General features: G+C 48.7%; 1 protein-coding gene across 1 annotated transcript in view; it reads left to right on the forward strand.

Moving 5' to 3' along the window:
- Window positions 1-267: 267 nt before the first annotated feature.
- Window positions 268-17,744, forward strand: part of rassf8b (Ras association domain family member 8b) — a gene marked incomplete at both ends in the record, with an annotated part of 38,654 nt that continues 21,177 nt past the window's right edge. The window contains 3 exons of the mRNA XM_083656039.1: window positions 268-379; window positions 6,713-7,063; window positions 8,666-8,868. Coding sequence (XP_083512165.1) covers window positions 268-379; window positions 6,713-7,063; window positions 8,666-8,868 — 666 coding nt within the window. The remainder of the gene's footprint in view (window positions 380-6,712; window positions 7,064-8,665; window positions 8,869-17,744) is intronic.

Genomic DNA, 17,744 nt, shown 5'->3' on the forward strand with positions numbered 1-17,744 from the left:
TACTTCCACATTACCAAACCTCACGAGATGGAGGTTGCGCACTATCGCACACACAAACCTTGTGCGGCCACGGTAGCCTCGTAACTTTCAAATGGCCCTAATCCTCTTCCGTATCTGTATACATATATAAGTATAACCGAATATTTTTAATCCTGCTGATTTCTTACTGCCAGCAGGCCTGTAACTTTCGTTTCTTCCTTTTTTCCTGAAGGATGGCTGACAGAATATTATTAGCACCCCCTTGTGGTGTGGAGGAATGAAGGCTGGATGAAGGCCATGGAGCTGAAAGTGTGGGTGGACGGAGTGCAGCGGATCGTGTGCGGGGTAACAGAGTTCACCACATGCCAGGAGGTGGTCATTGCTCTTGCACAAGCCATCGGTAAGTTCAAGGCACTGCTTAGCACCAATCAGCGTCCAGAGGTAGCTACGGGCGGGATTTAGGTGTGACGCCAGCGAGAAGCGAGCCCGTGATAGACGTGATAGACAGATGGTTCATCCAATCACCTGTTAAAGGGGGACTTACGCCCCCAGATATGTGACAAAACGGCATGCTGCTTGATTTGAAAAAACCTATGGGAAAAACCAAGAAATGAAGGCGAAGATCGTCTCCTCTTGTCTCACTATACTCTTTGGCTGTGGTCAGACAGGAAACTTTTTTTGGAAAACGACGCCATGACAGTTTGCCCACCGCTTCAAGAAAAACCTTATATGAGACCTACAAAATCTTTATAAATATCAACAACTTGCCAACGCTGGTGGCCTGTATGGAAACAGCATTGCTCAAAATAGTTGAAAGTTATATCAATTTGGTCATTCAGTGGCAAACTACTTTATCGCCATTGACTCCCATGTAACTACATTAAAAGAGCCTGGTGACGTGAGCCTGGTTATCGCCGGCCCCAGCCAAGGGAGCTGGAAGGTGGGTGCTGAGGGTGCTGCAGCACCCCCTGGTGGTAAGAAATGGGATTTTCGAAATTGTTGGATTTGGCTGTCTTGTGTTTTGCATGCATTAAAAAACAGTTTGTGCTTCCCAGCTCTAATCTTATTTCATACGCTCGCTCTTCAAAAGTGTTTGATTTTCATCATAATCTGGTTTTCCATAATAATAATAAGTTCAGTGTTTATGCCTGTGTTGCTGTCTGTTGTAGTGTAAAACGACTAAAGGGAGAGCAGGTGCTTACATGAAAGTGAGTGAGAAAAGGAGAAGATACTGAATAATGACATCACAACAGTATAATCCTAATGTTAATTTAAAATTAAATATTCTTCTAAATATGGATGAAAGTCCAAAAAACGTAAAATTTTCTTCGGGGGCTGCCCTTGCGGGCAGCACAGAGGGTCCCTTCCTTACAGCACCCCCTACCTAAAAGTACTTCCAGCGCCACTGGCCACAGCACAGCACAATAGTCAGGACAAACCCCCCGCTCTGAACACGTTCTAATGTAATCACAATGGGAGATTTCTGCATTGAGGTAAACACGTTAAATTGTTCACCAACTTGTCCTCTAGAACGCTATGAAGTCAGTTTAAAAATTTTGTTTGAGATTTTTTTGTGATTCGTGTCCAAATGTGCAGTGCACCATGTAATAAAAATCCCCCTCTGCTTTTTTCTCTCGATCGCGCGACCAGAGCTGGGCTGCAGTACAAACAACATTCTCCCTCCTCCTCTCTCTCTTCTCTCTCTCTCTGCCATTGCTCTCTGCACAATCGAAGTGGTTGAGTGGTTCTCAATGTGGGGTCCGGGGACCACCAGTGGTCCTTGAGAGGATTCCAGGATTCCCTGTTATCTCTCAACCTAATATATATTGTAGCCCGGTGGACTTGCCGTAGTGGCTGGCTGGATCAGAAGTGTATCGGAGTGCTGAGCTGTGATTAGGCAATAAGAGGCACCTGTTGGCAATCCGCGGCTGTTAGACTGGGCTTGGTCGCCTCCACGAAGGGCTGGGATCCCGCATGCTGGGGTACACGTTGCCCCGATTTACTGTGGCTGGACTCAGCTGCATTTAGCAGTTACACCAGTGGCATATTGAGCAGCTTGCAAGGGTGCGACGGGCTGACGACAGCGTGTGCTGTATTTGGTCCCTGCCGTTGCCCGTGTGTTATGTTGAAGGCAGCGTCATTGTTGGTTTACAGTTAGTGGGCCACTGCCTTGGTCTGTTTATATTTTCTTTTGTTGGTAAAACAAAACACTAATACTAAATAATAATTAAAAAACTAATAATAAAACTAATTAAAAAACTAATAATACTAAACAAAATACTCTAACAGCACAATCTAGCTAACTTGCTCTCAACTTCTCTACTTTTCAACTTATCTGTCTCTCTCATAAAATGCCCAACTCTCCACAGTCCACTGGCGCTAGAGCGCTTTGCTTTATAGGCTTGGGAGGAGGCGGGGTTAGGGGGAGTTGGCCGTGACGTAGATTGCAACCCGGAACCGGCCATTTTAGAGGGCCCAAAAAAAAGAAGGTTTCAACCCATAGAGGGCACTTATGTGGCTGAAAATGATACAAATGGTACAATGGTAACAGTTTGGTCTCAAATGTGGAAATTTTGACCAGAATTCTTCACACACCACCGCCAAAGTCATATTGGTTAAAAGCTGAAAAAAGTGTTTTGGGGGTTAGTTACACTTTAAGTATTTTTTTAAAGTGCCTGCGCTTTGAAATGGTTTCCTGAGTGAGAACAAAACCATCAGGTTAAGCTACGATGTGCTGAGCTCTTTTCCGGCACCGGTGGAAGATACACAGAAAGAGTCTTATAACTTAGAAGAATGTGAGTGGCAATTACAGTATACAGTATGTGTCATTGTTAGTTTTTATGTTGGGGAGTTCACAACTTACTGTAAATCCAAAACACTAATGCACATAAGCGTCTGTACTAGGGATGTTCATTTTGAAAATTTTCCATAATCGATAATCGGTGAAAATTAACGATCAATTATCGATTATCAATCATATTAATACTTATTTTTAATTATTTTATTTTATTTTATTTTTTATTTTTTTTAACAAAATGAATGCCTATGGCAGAAAATATGAAAGACAACGTGTTCTCCTCAATGAACTCTTTATTTCAATGTGTCTCCTCTCCAACACTCTGCTGTCCCCGGCGCATGCTGGTGTGAATTCCCCATGTTTAAAACAGTTTTGTTGGCACAAAGGCCCGTGCCCAGCCAGAAAACTAGAGACTATATGAAGCTCCACCTCACGTTAGTCGGCTGTGCAATTGAGTGGGGCGAGGAGGAACGAATTCCACCCAAACCTAGTCCAATTTTTTTTTTTTTTTTTTAATAATAACAAAACCGATCCAAATTCCACAGGATCGATTCCAATCCTTAACGATCAATTATCGATTTTCGACAATTGATGAACATCCCTAGTCTGTACAAAGAGGTGGAGAATCCAGATGCAAATGATAGACCAGCACAGAATTTAATAAAGAGAGCGAGGTAAAATTCATTGCGCCTGGCTTCCGGGCTGAAAAACTTGAACAGCTTGCGGTGTAAATTATGTTTTGTCTGTTATTAATCCCTCCTGTGGGGATTCGGTGCTGCTGGTCGTGTCCGGTGTTGTCAGACGAACTGGAGATGATAGATTGCACTGAAATGAAAAGTGACTTCAGGGCACAAGTAGAGATTTTCACACAATAGTTTTGCGTCATTGACATGCTCTGCACAAAGAAATGGGTTGGCCCCTTGCTTCCTGGATATGTATATAATTTTATTCCATATTCACATTTTTCGTTCTTTTTTTCTCCGCCCCCACCCCAACCCACCCCACCCCACCCAGATTTCCCCCCATTTTCTCCCCATTTGTACTTGGCCAATTCCCCCTGCTGGCCTGGTCGCTGCCCCACTCCCTCTGCTGATCTGGGGAGAGCCGTAGACACACACATGCTTCCTCTGAGACATGCAATTGCCAGCCGCTTCTTTTCACCTGACAGCGGGGAGCTTCGCCGGCAGGACGTAGCACGTGGGAGGATCACGCTATTCCCACCAGTTCCCTTCCGCCCCGAACAGAGGAGGCGCTAATGCACCGACCAGGACACATACCCTCATTCCAGCTTCCCACCAGCAGACACAGCCAATTGTGCCTGTATGGATGCCCAACCAAGCCGGAGGTAACACGGGGACGCGAGCCTGCGACCCTCATGTTGGTAGGCAGGGAATCTACCGCTACAATACCCGCTACACTACCCGGGCGCCCGACATTTTTGGTTCTTTTGTTTGTCTTTTGTCTCACAGATAAAGGGAATTATTTTGGGAATGGCTTTCCATTAAGCTCTCTGTTAGGCATACTGTGAGACTGGAGGATTTACGTGCGGATATTTGATGGCCAAGATGCACTTGGTAAACTGGGGTCTTGATAACTAACACTGTAGCACTTGTCACTTGATAGCTGAGTCTCCAAGGTTCAAAGATGGGAACTGTTGCAGAAGGTTGCCGTGAGATGAATCTATGGACAACTGCAGAGGACTAGCAGAGCCAACCCTTATAGGTCCCGAATATGACATCACATTGTGTTATGACATCATCAGTGAGACCATCAAAAATGACATGATCATAAATTATGACATCATCACTGTCGACATCCCAATGTTGACATCCTAACAGCGTCCAGTGATGTATGTAGTCATGACATCATCTAACAGTTCGTATTCCTGAGGAGATGTAGGTATGACATCAACATCAACATCTAACACTCTCCCTTATATGAATGTAGGTATAACGGGTCAACTTCAGCAATGCTGCAGGTTATTCCTGTGGTACAGAATATTCCAGAGAATGTTTGCGAACATGAACAAACCTAGAAACCGAGAAATCAAAGAGTCAGCCATATAAAGTATGGAGCTTCTGCATAGACAATTCTGTGGATCCACAAAATCAATGTCCCATTCCCTCTGTATGGAGCAACCCCAGACTTTATGACACAATTCTAAGTTATAGTTTTCTTATTTGTGGCTTTGGGAATGTTTGGACCATCCACGACCATAAGAATGACATAAGAATTCCTAAATTGAGTGATGTTCCCATTTTAAAATGGACAGATGTATCACTTGCCTTTTTTCCTACAGGGATTGCACACTGGGTCTAGATAGATTTCTTGGACAGTTAAAAAGCATGTGTCTTTCACAGTGACAGTCGACCAGGAATGATGGCGTTCACTGTCTTTTGTGTTCCCCATGGCTTTTGTCCGGGCCGGGGCACTTTGATGTGAATGCCTGTAAGCTTAAGCCATAGTGATGAATGTGCTTCTTTTATGAGGGCACTTACAGTACTGTGCAAGAAGGGGGGTGTTCTGCACTTATCTCTGTGTACAGACACGCAGGCATGCTCTCTCTCTCTCTCTCTCTCTCTCTCTCTCTCTCTCTCTCACTCACTCACTCACTCACTCACTCACTCACTCACTCACACACACACACACACACACACACACACACACAACCTCCCTTTTTATAACACTATCCCTTTTTGTTGAGCTGAAGATTCCAGCTGTAAAGTCCTTTCCCTGAACACGTTGGTATGTCTCTTTGAATCTACCCACGGTGCACGAGCGTAGGAGAGTTGTGAATGCATGTAATGAATCTGCTGTAGTGAACCAGGGACTCTTTACTACTGTACTTGGCTTCCTTTTTAGCCGTTTTTTAAGTAGACAATTTGACTAAGAAGACATCTTTATTTACATCATAATCAGTTCATATCAGAAGGTCCACTGGGCATTTAGCCTACATGGCGTATATTTCTAGTACAGTATGGATCACCCCTAGTGTATAAAAGCAAAAAATATGTATAGGTGGTGAGCACTCTTTTTTTTACCTTTGTTTACCACTGAAACACACAGACGTTTCAGGCGATGTCTTCCTCCCCCTAATAATGAAATGAAATAATATGAAAGCCATGAGCTAACCATTTAGCTGTAAATGAGCAGTCATTAGCATAGGCAGAGTTTGACTTTTAGCTCTGGGCGGCCACTTCTGCAGGAGACACACACACAAAAATTGGCAGTTTTACATTTGAAATTTTGCCCGTTTGAAGCCAGATTTAGAGGAATATCTCATTTTAAGGCTGGCATCATCATGGTCTCTCTCTAATTATTGTTTAATAAGTATAAGAATGGAAATATAAGAAATATTAGAATATGAGTAGAATTACAGAACATTAATACTCATTATTGTATGTTTAGTAATGTAATGTATATTATATAGTGCGTCACTGTTCACTGTTGCTTTTGACCGTGCTCAAAGACACTTTACAAATACATGGTAAAACTACTTTAATAAAGAGAGAAAATATTAAAATAGATGAGAGAGAGGGGGAGAGAGAGAGAAATATTATAGGTCAAAAGCAACAGTGAAAAGGGCTTTTTTTGGAAAGATGACATAATGAGTATGAAAGGCAATGAGTTTTGGCCTGTCAGATCAGATGTGACTGGGGAGGGCATTCCAGAGGGAGGGGGCGGCTGCAGCAAGGCCCTGTCAGAGACCCCCCTGTCACAGCTTTAGCAAAGAGATACCTGTGATTCTTGTCAAAGTGGATATAAATTGTATGATCATATTCAGCCAGACAGTGAGATGGAGATTTACAATGGTGAGCATTTTTTTTTTTTTTTTTACGGTTGGGGGGGCCCCCCCATTAACTCCGCCCATGGTCATTAGTCAAGCAATTTGTGCAACTGAACACTTTAATCCAATTTTCTTTTCTTTTCTTTCAGGACGCACTGGCAGATACACTTTAATCGAGAAATGGCGGGACACAGAACGTCACCTTTCTCCGCACGAAAACCCTGTGGTGTCGCTCAACAAGTGGGGTCAGTATGCCAGCGACGTCCAGCTCATCCTCCAGCGCACGGGACCGTCGCTCAGCGAGCGGCCCACGTCCGACGGTCAGGCCCGGGGCCCGGAGCGTGGCTTCTACCGCCAGAGCCTCCCGCCGCTGGCCAAGCTCCGCCCCTCACTAGCCGACCGCTCGCTCAAACGCAGGGAACCCAAGCGCAAGTCTCTGACCTTCACCGGAGGGGCCAAGGGTCTCTGGGACATATTTGGGAGAAGCCGTGATGCAGAAGGTACTGTAGCGTATTTAGGTCCTGTGTTTCTTCAGCTATAAGTCACTGTCATGTTTCCAGGGGATCCCCACATAAGACTTGGAGTATCTAGTATGTAGCCTGCGCCCCAGGGGGGGACTGAATGTACTAAATGTGTGTTCTGAGATGATTTATGTAGGGAAGAAAAAGACGGTGATGCACAGGGGAGTATTTTTGTCAGTACTGATAGGTATAGACCAAGGAGTTGTTTTGTTATTGTTGCACAGATTATGTCAGCTTATTGTTGCCAGGGAACATCTTAACACATTCACTGCCAACAGTTTTTTTTTTACTGTAGGTAGCTTCTGCCAAGGTTTTTTTTGAGGATTCTGGCTCATCTTTCAAGAGCCGAGGATTATTTTCTGCTAGGATTTTGTGAACACAAAATATCTCAAAAGAACTACGGTAATAGAATGTGTGCTTTCTCTGTCTAAAAGAGTTAGTTTGTAGAGTTAGTAGTTATGTAGGCATTAGCAGTTGAATACAGCATGGTTTCAGCGTCTGAAAATGAAAGGGGAGAAAAATGCCTTTTTGTGAAATTCGATAGAACAGTCACTTTAACCATTTATTTTTGGCATCAAAGACATCAGACATCTAAACAATTTGTTCTGAACAGTATTTTCCTCCATAACAGCACCCGCACCCCCCTCTCCTTCAAACTCCTCCCTCCGTGGGCGTTCTCCTCCTCCCTCCTTGGCTCTGCAGCGGGTGTGTCACAAGCGAGTTTCTGCTGCCTGTCTGCTGCCTGGCGGCCCCTCGTCGGGCGAGCCTGGATGGGGTTCGCTCGTTTCTTGGGGTTTCGGTTGAGAGCTTTGATGAAGCTTTTGCGATTCTGGGCTTTATGCTGCGTGTTTCAAAGTGTGTTGCACCCAGTCTATTTTTGGAACCCCCCGCCGTTGTGCGCCACCGTTGTGCGCCAGCGCGAAAGCGTTTTCGCCAAACCATTCTACAGTATGAGAATGGTTTCCTCACGCTTTTCCCTGCAGTTTTGGCTCGCTTTCTCTAGTCTGGACAGCACTGTCGCCACTTAGTGGGTCGGTGGAATGGGTTGTACACGTTCGGTGGCTCCCATATTTTTATAGGAGACGTAAAAGGGTTTGATCCACGTCCCACCGTCAAAAAAAATTGGCAGTCAACCGTTGGTTTCTGCTTGACGAGTTGACTCGTCAACGGCAGTGAACGTGTTAATTGCTTTTTGACCTTGGGTCGTAGTTTGTTTCTTTTTGCTAGGATTTGCTGATTGCTGATCTTATACGTTGCTGAAATATTTGCCTTGTGCATCACCACCCTGAAGCATAAAAACAACTTTAATGTGTTTGGAACTGTAATATTTTATTTTATTTAGTCTTTATTTATCGTAAGGAGATGCCTCCCACCAGGAACCAGACCCATCGAAATATCTTTTTACAGTGGTTAACAGTGCTTGTTGTCATTAGTTGTGGACATAATGTATATGGATTTATTTTTTATCTCCATTTCTGCAAGTTGACATTTATGTATGCGTGCCTGCTTTTACTGTATATACATGTACTGTATATCTCTCTCTATTTCCATCCATCCATCCATAATCCATCCATCCCCCAGCCAAGCAGGCAGGGCAGCGTGGTGTGAGTGTGAGCCTCAGCAGGGTGGGAGGTGGTGGAGCGTGCGTCCCTGGGAGTCCGGTCAGAGAGCTGGGGCGTCTGGTGCAGCTGCAGAAAGCCAAACTTGCGGCCCTGGAGAGCCGCCTGCTGGGCTGTGAGGCTGAGCTGAGAGACTTGGAGGAGGCCACGGGCGAGCCCAGCCAGGTCAGTCACACCACAGCTGCCCCGGAGATGTTAATTACCAGGCGATGCGATACTCATCCCACTGCATTGGCAACAATTCGATACATTAAAGATATGAAGCAACTACTGATGTGATACGATACGACTCACCCCTATTGCGATGCACTGCGATACGACGCAACTTGATTCAACACAATGCCATTCAACGTGATTCAACAGAATGATGCTATGCAATTCAATATGGTACAACATTGTTATGCCTCCGCCGGCGATAGCCAGGCCGGAGGCATTATGGATTCGGGCTGGCCGTCCGTCCGTCCGTACGTACGTGCGTCCGTCCGATGTTCGTTAACGCGAGATCTGAGGAATGCCTTGACGGAATTTCATCACATTTGCCTCAAACGTCGACCCCTATCATTTCAGCAGCATAAGTGCCCTCTATGGGTTCAAACCTGCTTTTTTTTGTGCCCTCAAATGAATGGGCGATTTGGTACATCGTTATGTCACGGTGGTATTTGCGCGTGCCCCACTCATGTGAAAAATGTTTTTTTCCCCATGTGATTATTACTGTAGTTCACGCGGCGCGAGCCTTTTAACTCATTCAGGGCCAATGACGTCTTTGACGTGTTATCAGGAATAGCCCAGAGGGCCAATGACGTGTTTGACGTGTTTTTGTTTTTATTACTGCAGGGCATAGTTAAAACACTTCCCCAGCCTGTCACATGGTATCAGGTCCCTAGCATCTAAGACAACACGTGAACAAACGAAAGTTACTTATGTAACTACGGTTCTATGAATCCCGGATGACCGCCAGAGGCGGTGCTTTAAGCACTGAATATCTTCGTCTCGCGCTTGCACAGGCCGAGTACCTATACCAACAAAGTCACCCGTGACCCCCGCGTGACACCGGCTTGTCTATATCTTCCGGTGTCATCCGCGGCTCTTTTCCTATGGAATCTTCTCGCGAAACCATGAGGATTCTGAGTGACTGAACGCTCTGGCGGTCATCCGGGATTCATAGAACCGTAGTTACATAAGTAACTTTCGTTCTATTTCATCCCTCCTGACCGCCAGAGGCGGTGCTTTAAGCACTGGATGACCTCTACCAACAAGGTCACAAATAATCCAAGTACCCACCTCACTGCGTGGAGGCAGAGGAACTTGGCAACAGGACCACTCCCAGTGGATGCGGGGTGGCGACATTAACCCTGTAGAACCTGGAAAACGTTCCTGGTGACGCCCATGAGGCCGCTGCACATATGGCCTCCAGGGGCACCCCTCTCAGGGCAGCCCATGATGTTGCAATGCTCCTGGTGGAATGGCACCTCACCCCGGATGGCGGGGGGTGCTCACTCGCCCTGTAGGCATCGGCGATGGCGTCCACAATCCAGTGGGACAGCCGCTGTTTGGACAAAGCACAACCTTTCTTAGGGCCGCCATGACAGACAAAGAGTTGCTCTGACCGCCGTATTGACGCGGTAGCTTCAACATAAGCTCTAAGGGCCCGCACCGGGCATAACAGTCTTACCTCACCCACACCTTCCTCCGGTGGGGGGTTGAATCGTGCCAGCTGGATAGGCTGGTTAAGGTATGACCGTGACAGCACCTTCGGAAGGAACGCCGTGTTTGGCCATAAGGTGACCCCTGAGTCATCAGAATTCCACCTCAGACATGAGTCACTCACAGAGAGGGCATGCAACTCCCCAACCCGCTTTGCTGTGGTAATGGCCAGCAGAAATGCGGTTTTCATTGACAGCCACCTCAGCCCTGCCTGGGCCAAGGGCTCAAAGGGAGGCAAACACAATGCATCCAGCACAAGGGGCAGATCCCATGCTGGAGCTCTTGGGGTCCTTGGGGGACGCAGCCTCGTCGCCCCTCGTAAGAAGAGGGACACAAGCTTGTGGCCCCCTACGGTAACACCCTCAATCTGGACATGTTGGCAAGAAATAGCAGCCACATAAACTCTCAATGTGGAGGGAGACCGACCACCATCCAGGAGTTGCTGCAAAAACTCCAGAACCGTGGGCACCGAGCAGTGCACTGGATCCTGATTCTGGCGTGCACACCAGTCAGAAAATATCTTCCACTTGTTCTCGTACTGCGAACGAGTGGACGGTGCTCTGGCATTCAGAATGGTCTTCCTGACGCCCCCGCTACAATCTCTCAGTAGTGGGAGGGGCCCTGCAGAGGCCAAGCCCACAGCTGAAGTCGACGAGGGTCGGGATGCCAAATCCGACCCCCCAACTGTGACAGGAGATCCTCCCTGTTGGGGAGGCGCCATGGCGCGCTGCAACAGAGGCTGTGCAGCAGAGGGAACCAAATCCTCCCCGGCCAGAAGGGGGCCACCAGAAGCACCCTGTGGCCCATCTGAAGGACCCTCTGAAGCGTTGGCAAAATCAGAGGCAGTGGTGGGAAGGCATACAGCAGAATGTCTGGCCAATCGTGCGCCAGGGCATCCTGTCCCAGGGGACTGGTCTCCTCCCTCCAGGAGAACCATAGGGGGCAATGGGTCGACCCCTCTGAAGCAAAGAGGTCCACCTCCGCCCTGCCAAAGAGGCCCCAGATGGTCTCCACCACCTCTGGGTGAAGCCGCCATTCCCCTGGCGGAGGCTTCTGTCGGGAGAGGAAATCTGCAACTTGGTTCCGCTCTCCCGGTAAATACATCGCCCGCAGGCTGGCCAGGCGGGGAGCCGCCCACGTTAACAGACCCTGGGATACCCTCAGCAACCTTGCGGACCTGGTGCCGCCTTGATGGTTTATCTGAGAAACGGTCGACATGTTGTCCGACCGAACAAGTACATGTTTCCCTCTCAGGAAAGGTAAAAAGTGCCGGAGTGTCAGCTCTACGGCACGAAGCTCCAGCACATTGATGTGCTGTGTGCCATCTTGAACAGACCACTGCCCCTGAGCGGTCCTGCTCTGCCAGACTGCGCCCCACCCTGAGAGGCAGGCGTCCGCTGTGACAGTCTCTCGGCGTGATGGAATGGAGCCCATGGGCACGCCCTTCATCAGAAATGACCTCTCCCTCCATGGGGACAGGGGAGAGAGGCACCGCCATGTCACCCTGACCTTCCTGTGCCTGTGCCACGTGGCATCCAAGTGGAGGCTGTTCATCCACCTCTGCAGGGGGCGCAGCGACAGCAAGCCCAAGGGGATAACGCCTGAGGCAGCTGTCAACTTGCCCAAGAGATGCTGGAACTGGATGTAGGGCAACACCCCGCCCCCTCTGAAGAGGGAAAGGAAGTGGAGAATGTTGTCCACACGCTGAGGTGACAGGTAGGCCCTCATGGTTACCGTGTTGAGGACCACACCCAAGAAGGTGACGTGCTGGGCAGGTTCGAGGCAGCTTTTCTCGAAGTTGACCCTGAAGCCCAGCCGGTTCATATGAACTAATAGGCGCTCTGTAATCTGTGCTGCCTGAGCCTGGGACGGTGCACAGATGAGCCAATCGTCCAGATAAGGCAGGATCTTCGCACCCTCTGCCTGCAGAGGTGCAAGAGCTGCCGCTACGCACCTGGTAAACACCCTTGGGGAGAGGGAGAGACCGAAGGGAAGCACCCTGAACTGAAAATGACGGCCCTGAAAGGCGAATCTCAGGAACTGCCGATGGTGCGCCACAATGGGCACATGAAAATAAGCGTCCTTTAAATCTATGGACGTGAACCACTCCCCCCGGGCAACCACTCGCAGAACCTCTGCTGTGGTCAGCATATGGAATGGCATAACTTTTAAAAACCTGTTGAGACCCCTCAAGTCGAGGATTGGTCGAAGTCCGCCTCCCTTCTTTTTTACCAGAAAGTAAGTTGAGTAGAGCCCCCCTGGCTGTAGCAGAGGGTCTACTGGCTCGATGGCTCCCTTGGCCAGGAGGGCAGACAGCTCCTGGTTCAGAGCCAGAGATTTTGCCGGGTCGTTGATGGTGGTCATTCTGACCCGGCCGGAGGCTGGGGGCCGGCGCCGGAACTGCAGTTTGTATCCCTGAGCTAAGGTGGAAACCACCCAGGGATCCAAGGTGTGAGCAGTCCAGTAACTGATCTGCTGCTGGGAAAAGCAGCCGACGGCCGGCCCCAATGCCTCAGTACCTAGCCCCCCTGCCTCTGAAGGTTCTGGGGGAGCGACGGTCAGGCGCAGGGCCTCGAGACTGCCCAGGCGCCGGGCGCCCGGGAACGCGAAAGTCCTGAGCAGGTTGCTGAGCAGGTCGCTGAGCCGGCCGCTGAGCCCTCTGCCGACCTCTAGGGTAAGCTGGTGGCTGCGAGCGGTACTGCGGGGCACCCAAAGAACCCCCAGCCCTGCTGGGAGCGGGCCCTCTCCTTTGGAGACCAGCGAGCTGCTGCCTGGTCTGCCCAGCTTGGACCGTGCGCTGCAGCGCCTCTATCGCTGCCGACCCAAACAGCTCTCCTGGTTCCACCGGAACACTACGGAGAATTTTTTTGCACGTCTCCGTCAGAGGTGACTGCGCCATCCAAACCTGCCGGTGAGTCTGGACCAGGGTGGACATCACCCGTCCCAGCTCTCTCGACATTAGGGCAAAAGCCTGCAGTGACGCGTCGCTGAGGCTGCTGACCGAGGCGTCCAGTGGAGCCTGGTGCAGGGAGGTCGAGAGGGCAAGCATCAGGTGGGAGAGGGAGTTGCCGATACGACCCATGCGGGCCGCTGCATCGTATGCTTTGGCAAGCAGATCATCCGTAGCCCTACACTGGGGCCTAGGACATCTGGCGTCCGGCCTCAAAGCCTCGTCCGGAGCCACTATTAGAGAAGCAATAGTAGGCTCCACAGATGGCATGCGGCCCAGACCAAACCTCGGCGCATCCTGCATAGCTGCCAAGGTTCTTGCGTCCGATGTAGGGTGGGAGAGGGCTTTAGAGTCCCTCCAGCATGCATGCAGCTCCCTCAGATATTCCTCTGAGGGCGGCACAGACAAGGTGGCAGGGGCTGGACTGCGCCTGAAAAACGCGCTCGCCGGGGCCGAGTCCGCCTGAGGGACGTCGAGCTGTAAGCGGGCTAGGGCCATGCGAATGATGGCCCCCATTGAGCCGTCCTCCGTCTCCAGTGAGGAACCGTGCCCTGAGGAACGGGAGCCCATCCCTGAGACCTGTGAGGCATCTTCCTCAGGGTCATTAAACTGAGTAGCTGAAGCTGCCACCGAAAGAGCGTCATCCTGCTCTGAGAACTGCACGCTCTCAGTGTGAAGGGGAGGTGCATCCGTCTCCCCCACGTCCACACACTGCTTCTGTAATGCCAGGCTCAGAAGTGCTTTCATCTGGTTTAGCTCAGTTGTCAACCGATCCACCTTGGAAGAGAGTCCGCTGCTTTTCTTAGCTCTCTTCCTGAAGGAGGCGCCCTCGGTCTCTGCCGCCGGGCGCTTTGGACGGCTGGTTTGGGCTGGGGGCAACGATTCTGATGGGGTGAGAGCATCGCCCAACTGTTGCCCCACCTCCGCCAGTCTAGCCAGCCTCACCGACCGGGGCATGAAGCTGCAATTCATGCACGGGTCATCTGATAGGCCCTCCCTCAAATGCTCGAGGCCAAGGCAAGAGGGGCATAGATCATGGCCATCATCAGGCTGAAGAGAGGCCATACAGGCATTACAACAGTGTGATGCCATCATGGTGATGTCCAGTCGCAACAGTTTACTGGGAGCGGGAGCGAGAGCACTGCCTTCACCAGTAACACTCTTGTCTTACACGGCACAGGCTGGTACACTATTTAGCTCGAGCGGGAACGCCACTGCTAACTAGAAACACAGCTTTTTTTTTTTTTTTTTTTACTGAAACCCACTTAGCTTGAGCGGAACGCTACTGCTAATAATTGAAAAAACACAGCCCGAGCTGGAACACTTAGTGTTTAGCTTGAGCGGAAACGCTACTGCAAAAACAAAAGAAAACACAGCAATGGCTGGAGCTTAGCTTGAGCGGAAACGCTACTGCTATGAGAAATTTAATATTTAGCTTGCGCAGAACACTGCTGCTAACCAAACTGAAAACCACCGTTCACAGGTGGAACAAACAAAATGTATTGGGAGTATGGGCGAACCGCCGTCCTCACCAGAAAAGTTGAACTGAAAACCACAGCTCGCAAGCTGGGAACTTAATATTCAGTTTATGCAGAAACACTGCCGCTAACAAACTGAAAACCACCGTTTCACAGGTGGGAAACTTAATATTTAGCTCTGCAGAACACTGCCGCTAACCAAACTGAAAACCACCGTTTCACAGGTGGGAACTTAATATTTAGCTCTGCAGAACACTGCCGCTAACAAACTGAAAACAAATTAAACGTACTGGGAGTATGAGCGAATCGCTGTCCTCTACCAGTGCCTACCGTGGGGATACCGACGCTTCGATCCACGGAGATCCGTGAGCCAGTCACAGCCCTTGGAGGGCGAACACTCCGCACTCCGACCGGTGGTCGCAAGGCTGCACACAACTGGCTGCAGCGTTACAATGATCCAACAATACAAATCCAAGATCCAAATCTTCAAAACAGATGTTCGTGCGAGTAGCAACCGCACACCTGCTGCAAGCGAGAAGAAAAAAGGAAAAGAGCCGCGGATGACACCGGAAGATATAGACAAGCCGGCGTCACGCGGGGGTCACGGGTGACTTTGTTGGTATAGGTACTCGGCCTGTGCAAGCGCGAGACGAAGATATTCAGTGCTTAAAGCACCGCCTCTGGCGGTCAGGAGGGATGAAATAGAACACATACCGCAGCTGTTGTTTTGAAATTGAGCAAGAGGAAAAGCAGCAAACGGATAAACGCTTCCTTGTGCACTATGTGCAGACAGGAGAAACGCCATTGAAACGCCCCTCGCGCGCTGCAGGAGCTGGTCGCTTTCCTGTGTGCCAGCCGGAGAAAACCGGAGAAAGTAATCCACAGATGCGTTTGATCATCGGAGGAATGAGGAAATGATCGATCAGAGGGCGGTGAGGAGGACGTGTTGAATAGCCGAGGGGAAAACGGGAACGATCAAATAGCAGGCAGGATAGGACAGTCAGGGAGACATGGACGAGGACGGGTGCACCAGAACAAAACAAAATAAACACACGGCAGAAGCGGCAGTCACAGCAGCCCGTCTGTTCTCAAGAGCTATTCAGTTGGTTCATGAAATCGCTGGGCTGCGTGCCCTCCAGTGTTGCTCCTGGCCAATCCCGGCGCCACAGGGCGTGGTTATTGCTTATCCTATGTGGGGTTAGAAATCACGCAACGAAGGGGGATCGTGTGTGTGTGTGTGTGTGTGTGTGTGTGTGTGTGTGTCTGTCTGTGTCTGTCTGTCTGTCTGTCTGTCTGTCTGTCTGTCTGCACACTCACTCACACTGCTGTATTGTTGAATGTAAAAAAAAAGCACTTCATGTGTATATATATATATATATATTTTTTTTTTCATTTGTGTCATAACGAATAGTATTTACATGTCTGATGTCAATACAGTTCAAAATAAAAGAATTGAGAGCGAGTTCTGCTTGAGAATGTGTATTTTACAGAAATTGACTTTTCTCCTGTTTGTCATCTCAGAGAGACCTATTGGGTGAAAACAGGGTGTATATAAATGGATATAAGTAGAGTACAGAACATGCTAAAAGCTCACTTTTTTTTTCCTGGTGAACCCAGAGACGTACATCTTCATTTTGAGGTATTGCAAATCACTCTGGTGCTAATAGATAATTTACTGTGGGTCTTGAAAGATGACCAACAATTATGAAAATCTTTGGCCTGTGCTAAATATTGGCAGTCCTAAACTGGCCATGAATGAGTTAATGCATCATGTGTAATCGCCTACTGTGGCTAATGTTAGCGGCTAGCTACTGTAGTTATGTTACATGGCAGTAAAACGCCACTGAATGACCAAATTGATATAACTTTTAACCATTTCGAGTAACACTGTTTCCATACGGATCACCACCAGCATTAGTTTGTTGTTTATAACGTGGCTATATTTATCATTTATCGTTCACTATCTCTGATACATTGAAAATACTGGGAGGCGGGCCATCTGTCGATGATTTGATTTGACAGTTCTGGGCACTGGTGGTGTTGGCCAATCCTGGTGTGTTCCACCCCCAAATCGATTGTGTTCTGGCGCAAAGCGAGTGGGTTCCAGGCATAGGTTCCAGGACGAAACAGGCTCGAGCCAACTACGTTATCTGGAGCAGCGCAGTAAATACAATATTCCTGGAATGCGAGTTTAACTAAACAGTTGGTATGTTCCATACTTATTGGCCAAGTTATCTTAGTTATGGCCTAGGAATTCTGCCAGGGTAAAGAAGGGAGTATAGGCGGCCATCTTGCCTGCAGAGTTTTCAAATCAAGTAGAGTACCGTTTTGCAAGCAATCTGGGGGGGTCAGTCCCCCTTTAAGGATGAACTGATTAGGTTTTGGTGGTCAAAGTTCAAGGTTACTGTGACATCACGACCACTCGTTTCATGCTCGTTAACGTGAGATCTCAGGAATGCCTTGACGGAATTTCATCGTATTTGCCTCAAACGTCCACTTGGACTCAAGGATGAACTGATTATATTTTTGTGGTGAAAGATCAAGGTCACTGTGACCTCACAAACGTCATTTTCAAGCTTGGTAACCCCATATCTCAGTAATACCTTGACCAAGTTTCTTCACATTTGGGTCAAACGTCAAAGTCTGGACAGACATGCATGTCAACTGCTGACTTGTTGGCGGAGGCATATATCCGCGGTGCGGTCATCTAGTTGATTTAGTTTCTTAGGGAGCAAATTGTAACTTAACTACAACAATTGCCATTTTAACTTTACATTTAGTTTCTCTAGTACTACTTTTTCTTTAAGAGTATAGGGCCTCTACTAATATAAATCCGATTTAGAAATGATGCGATGCAAGTTCATCCCAAATTGTATGCCGATGCACTGAAGCAAATCTGTGAATTTTGC

The sequence above is a fragment of the Poromitra crassiceps genome, assembly GCF_964638095.1.
Source record: "Poromitra crassiceps genome assembly, chromosome: 2".
NCBI lineage: Eukaryota > Metazoa > Chordata > Actinopteri > Beryciformes > Melamphaidae > Poromitra > Poromitra crassiceps.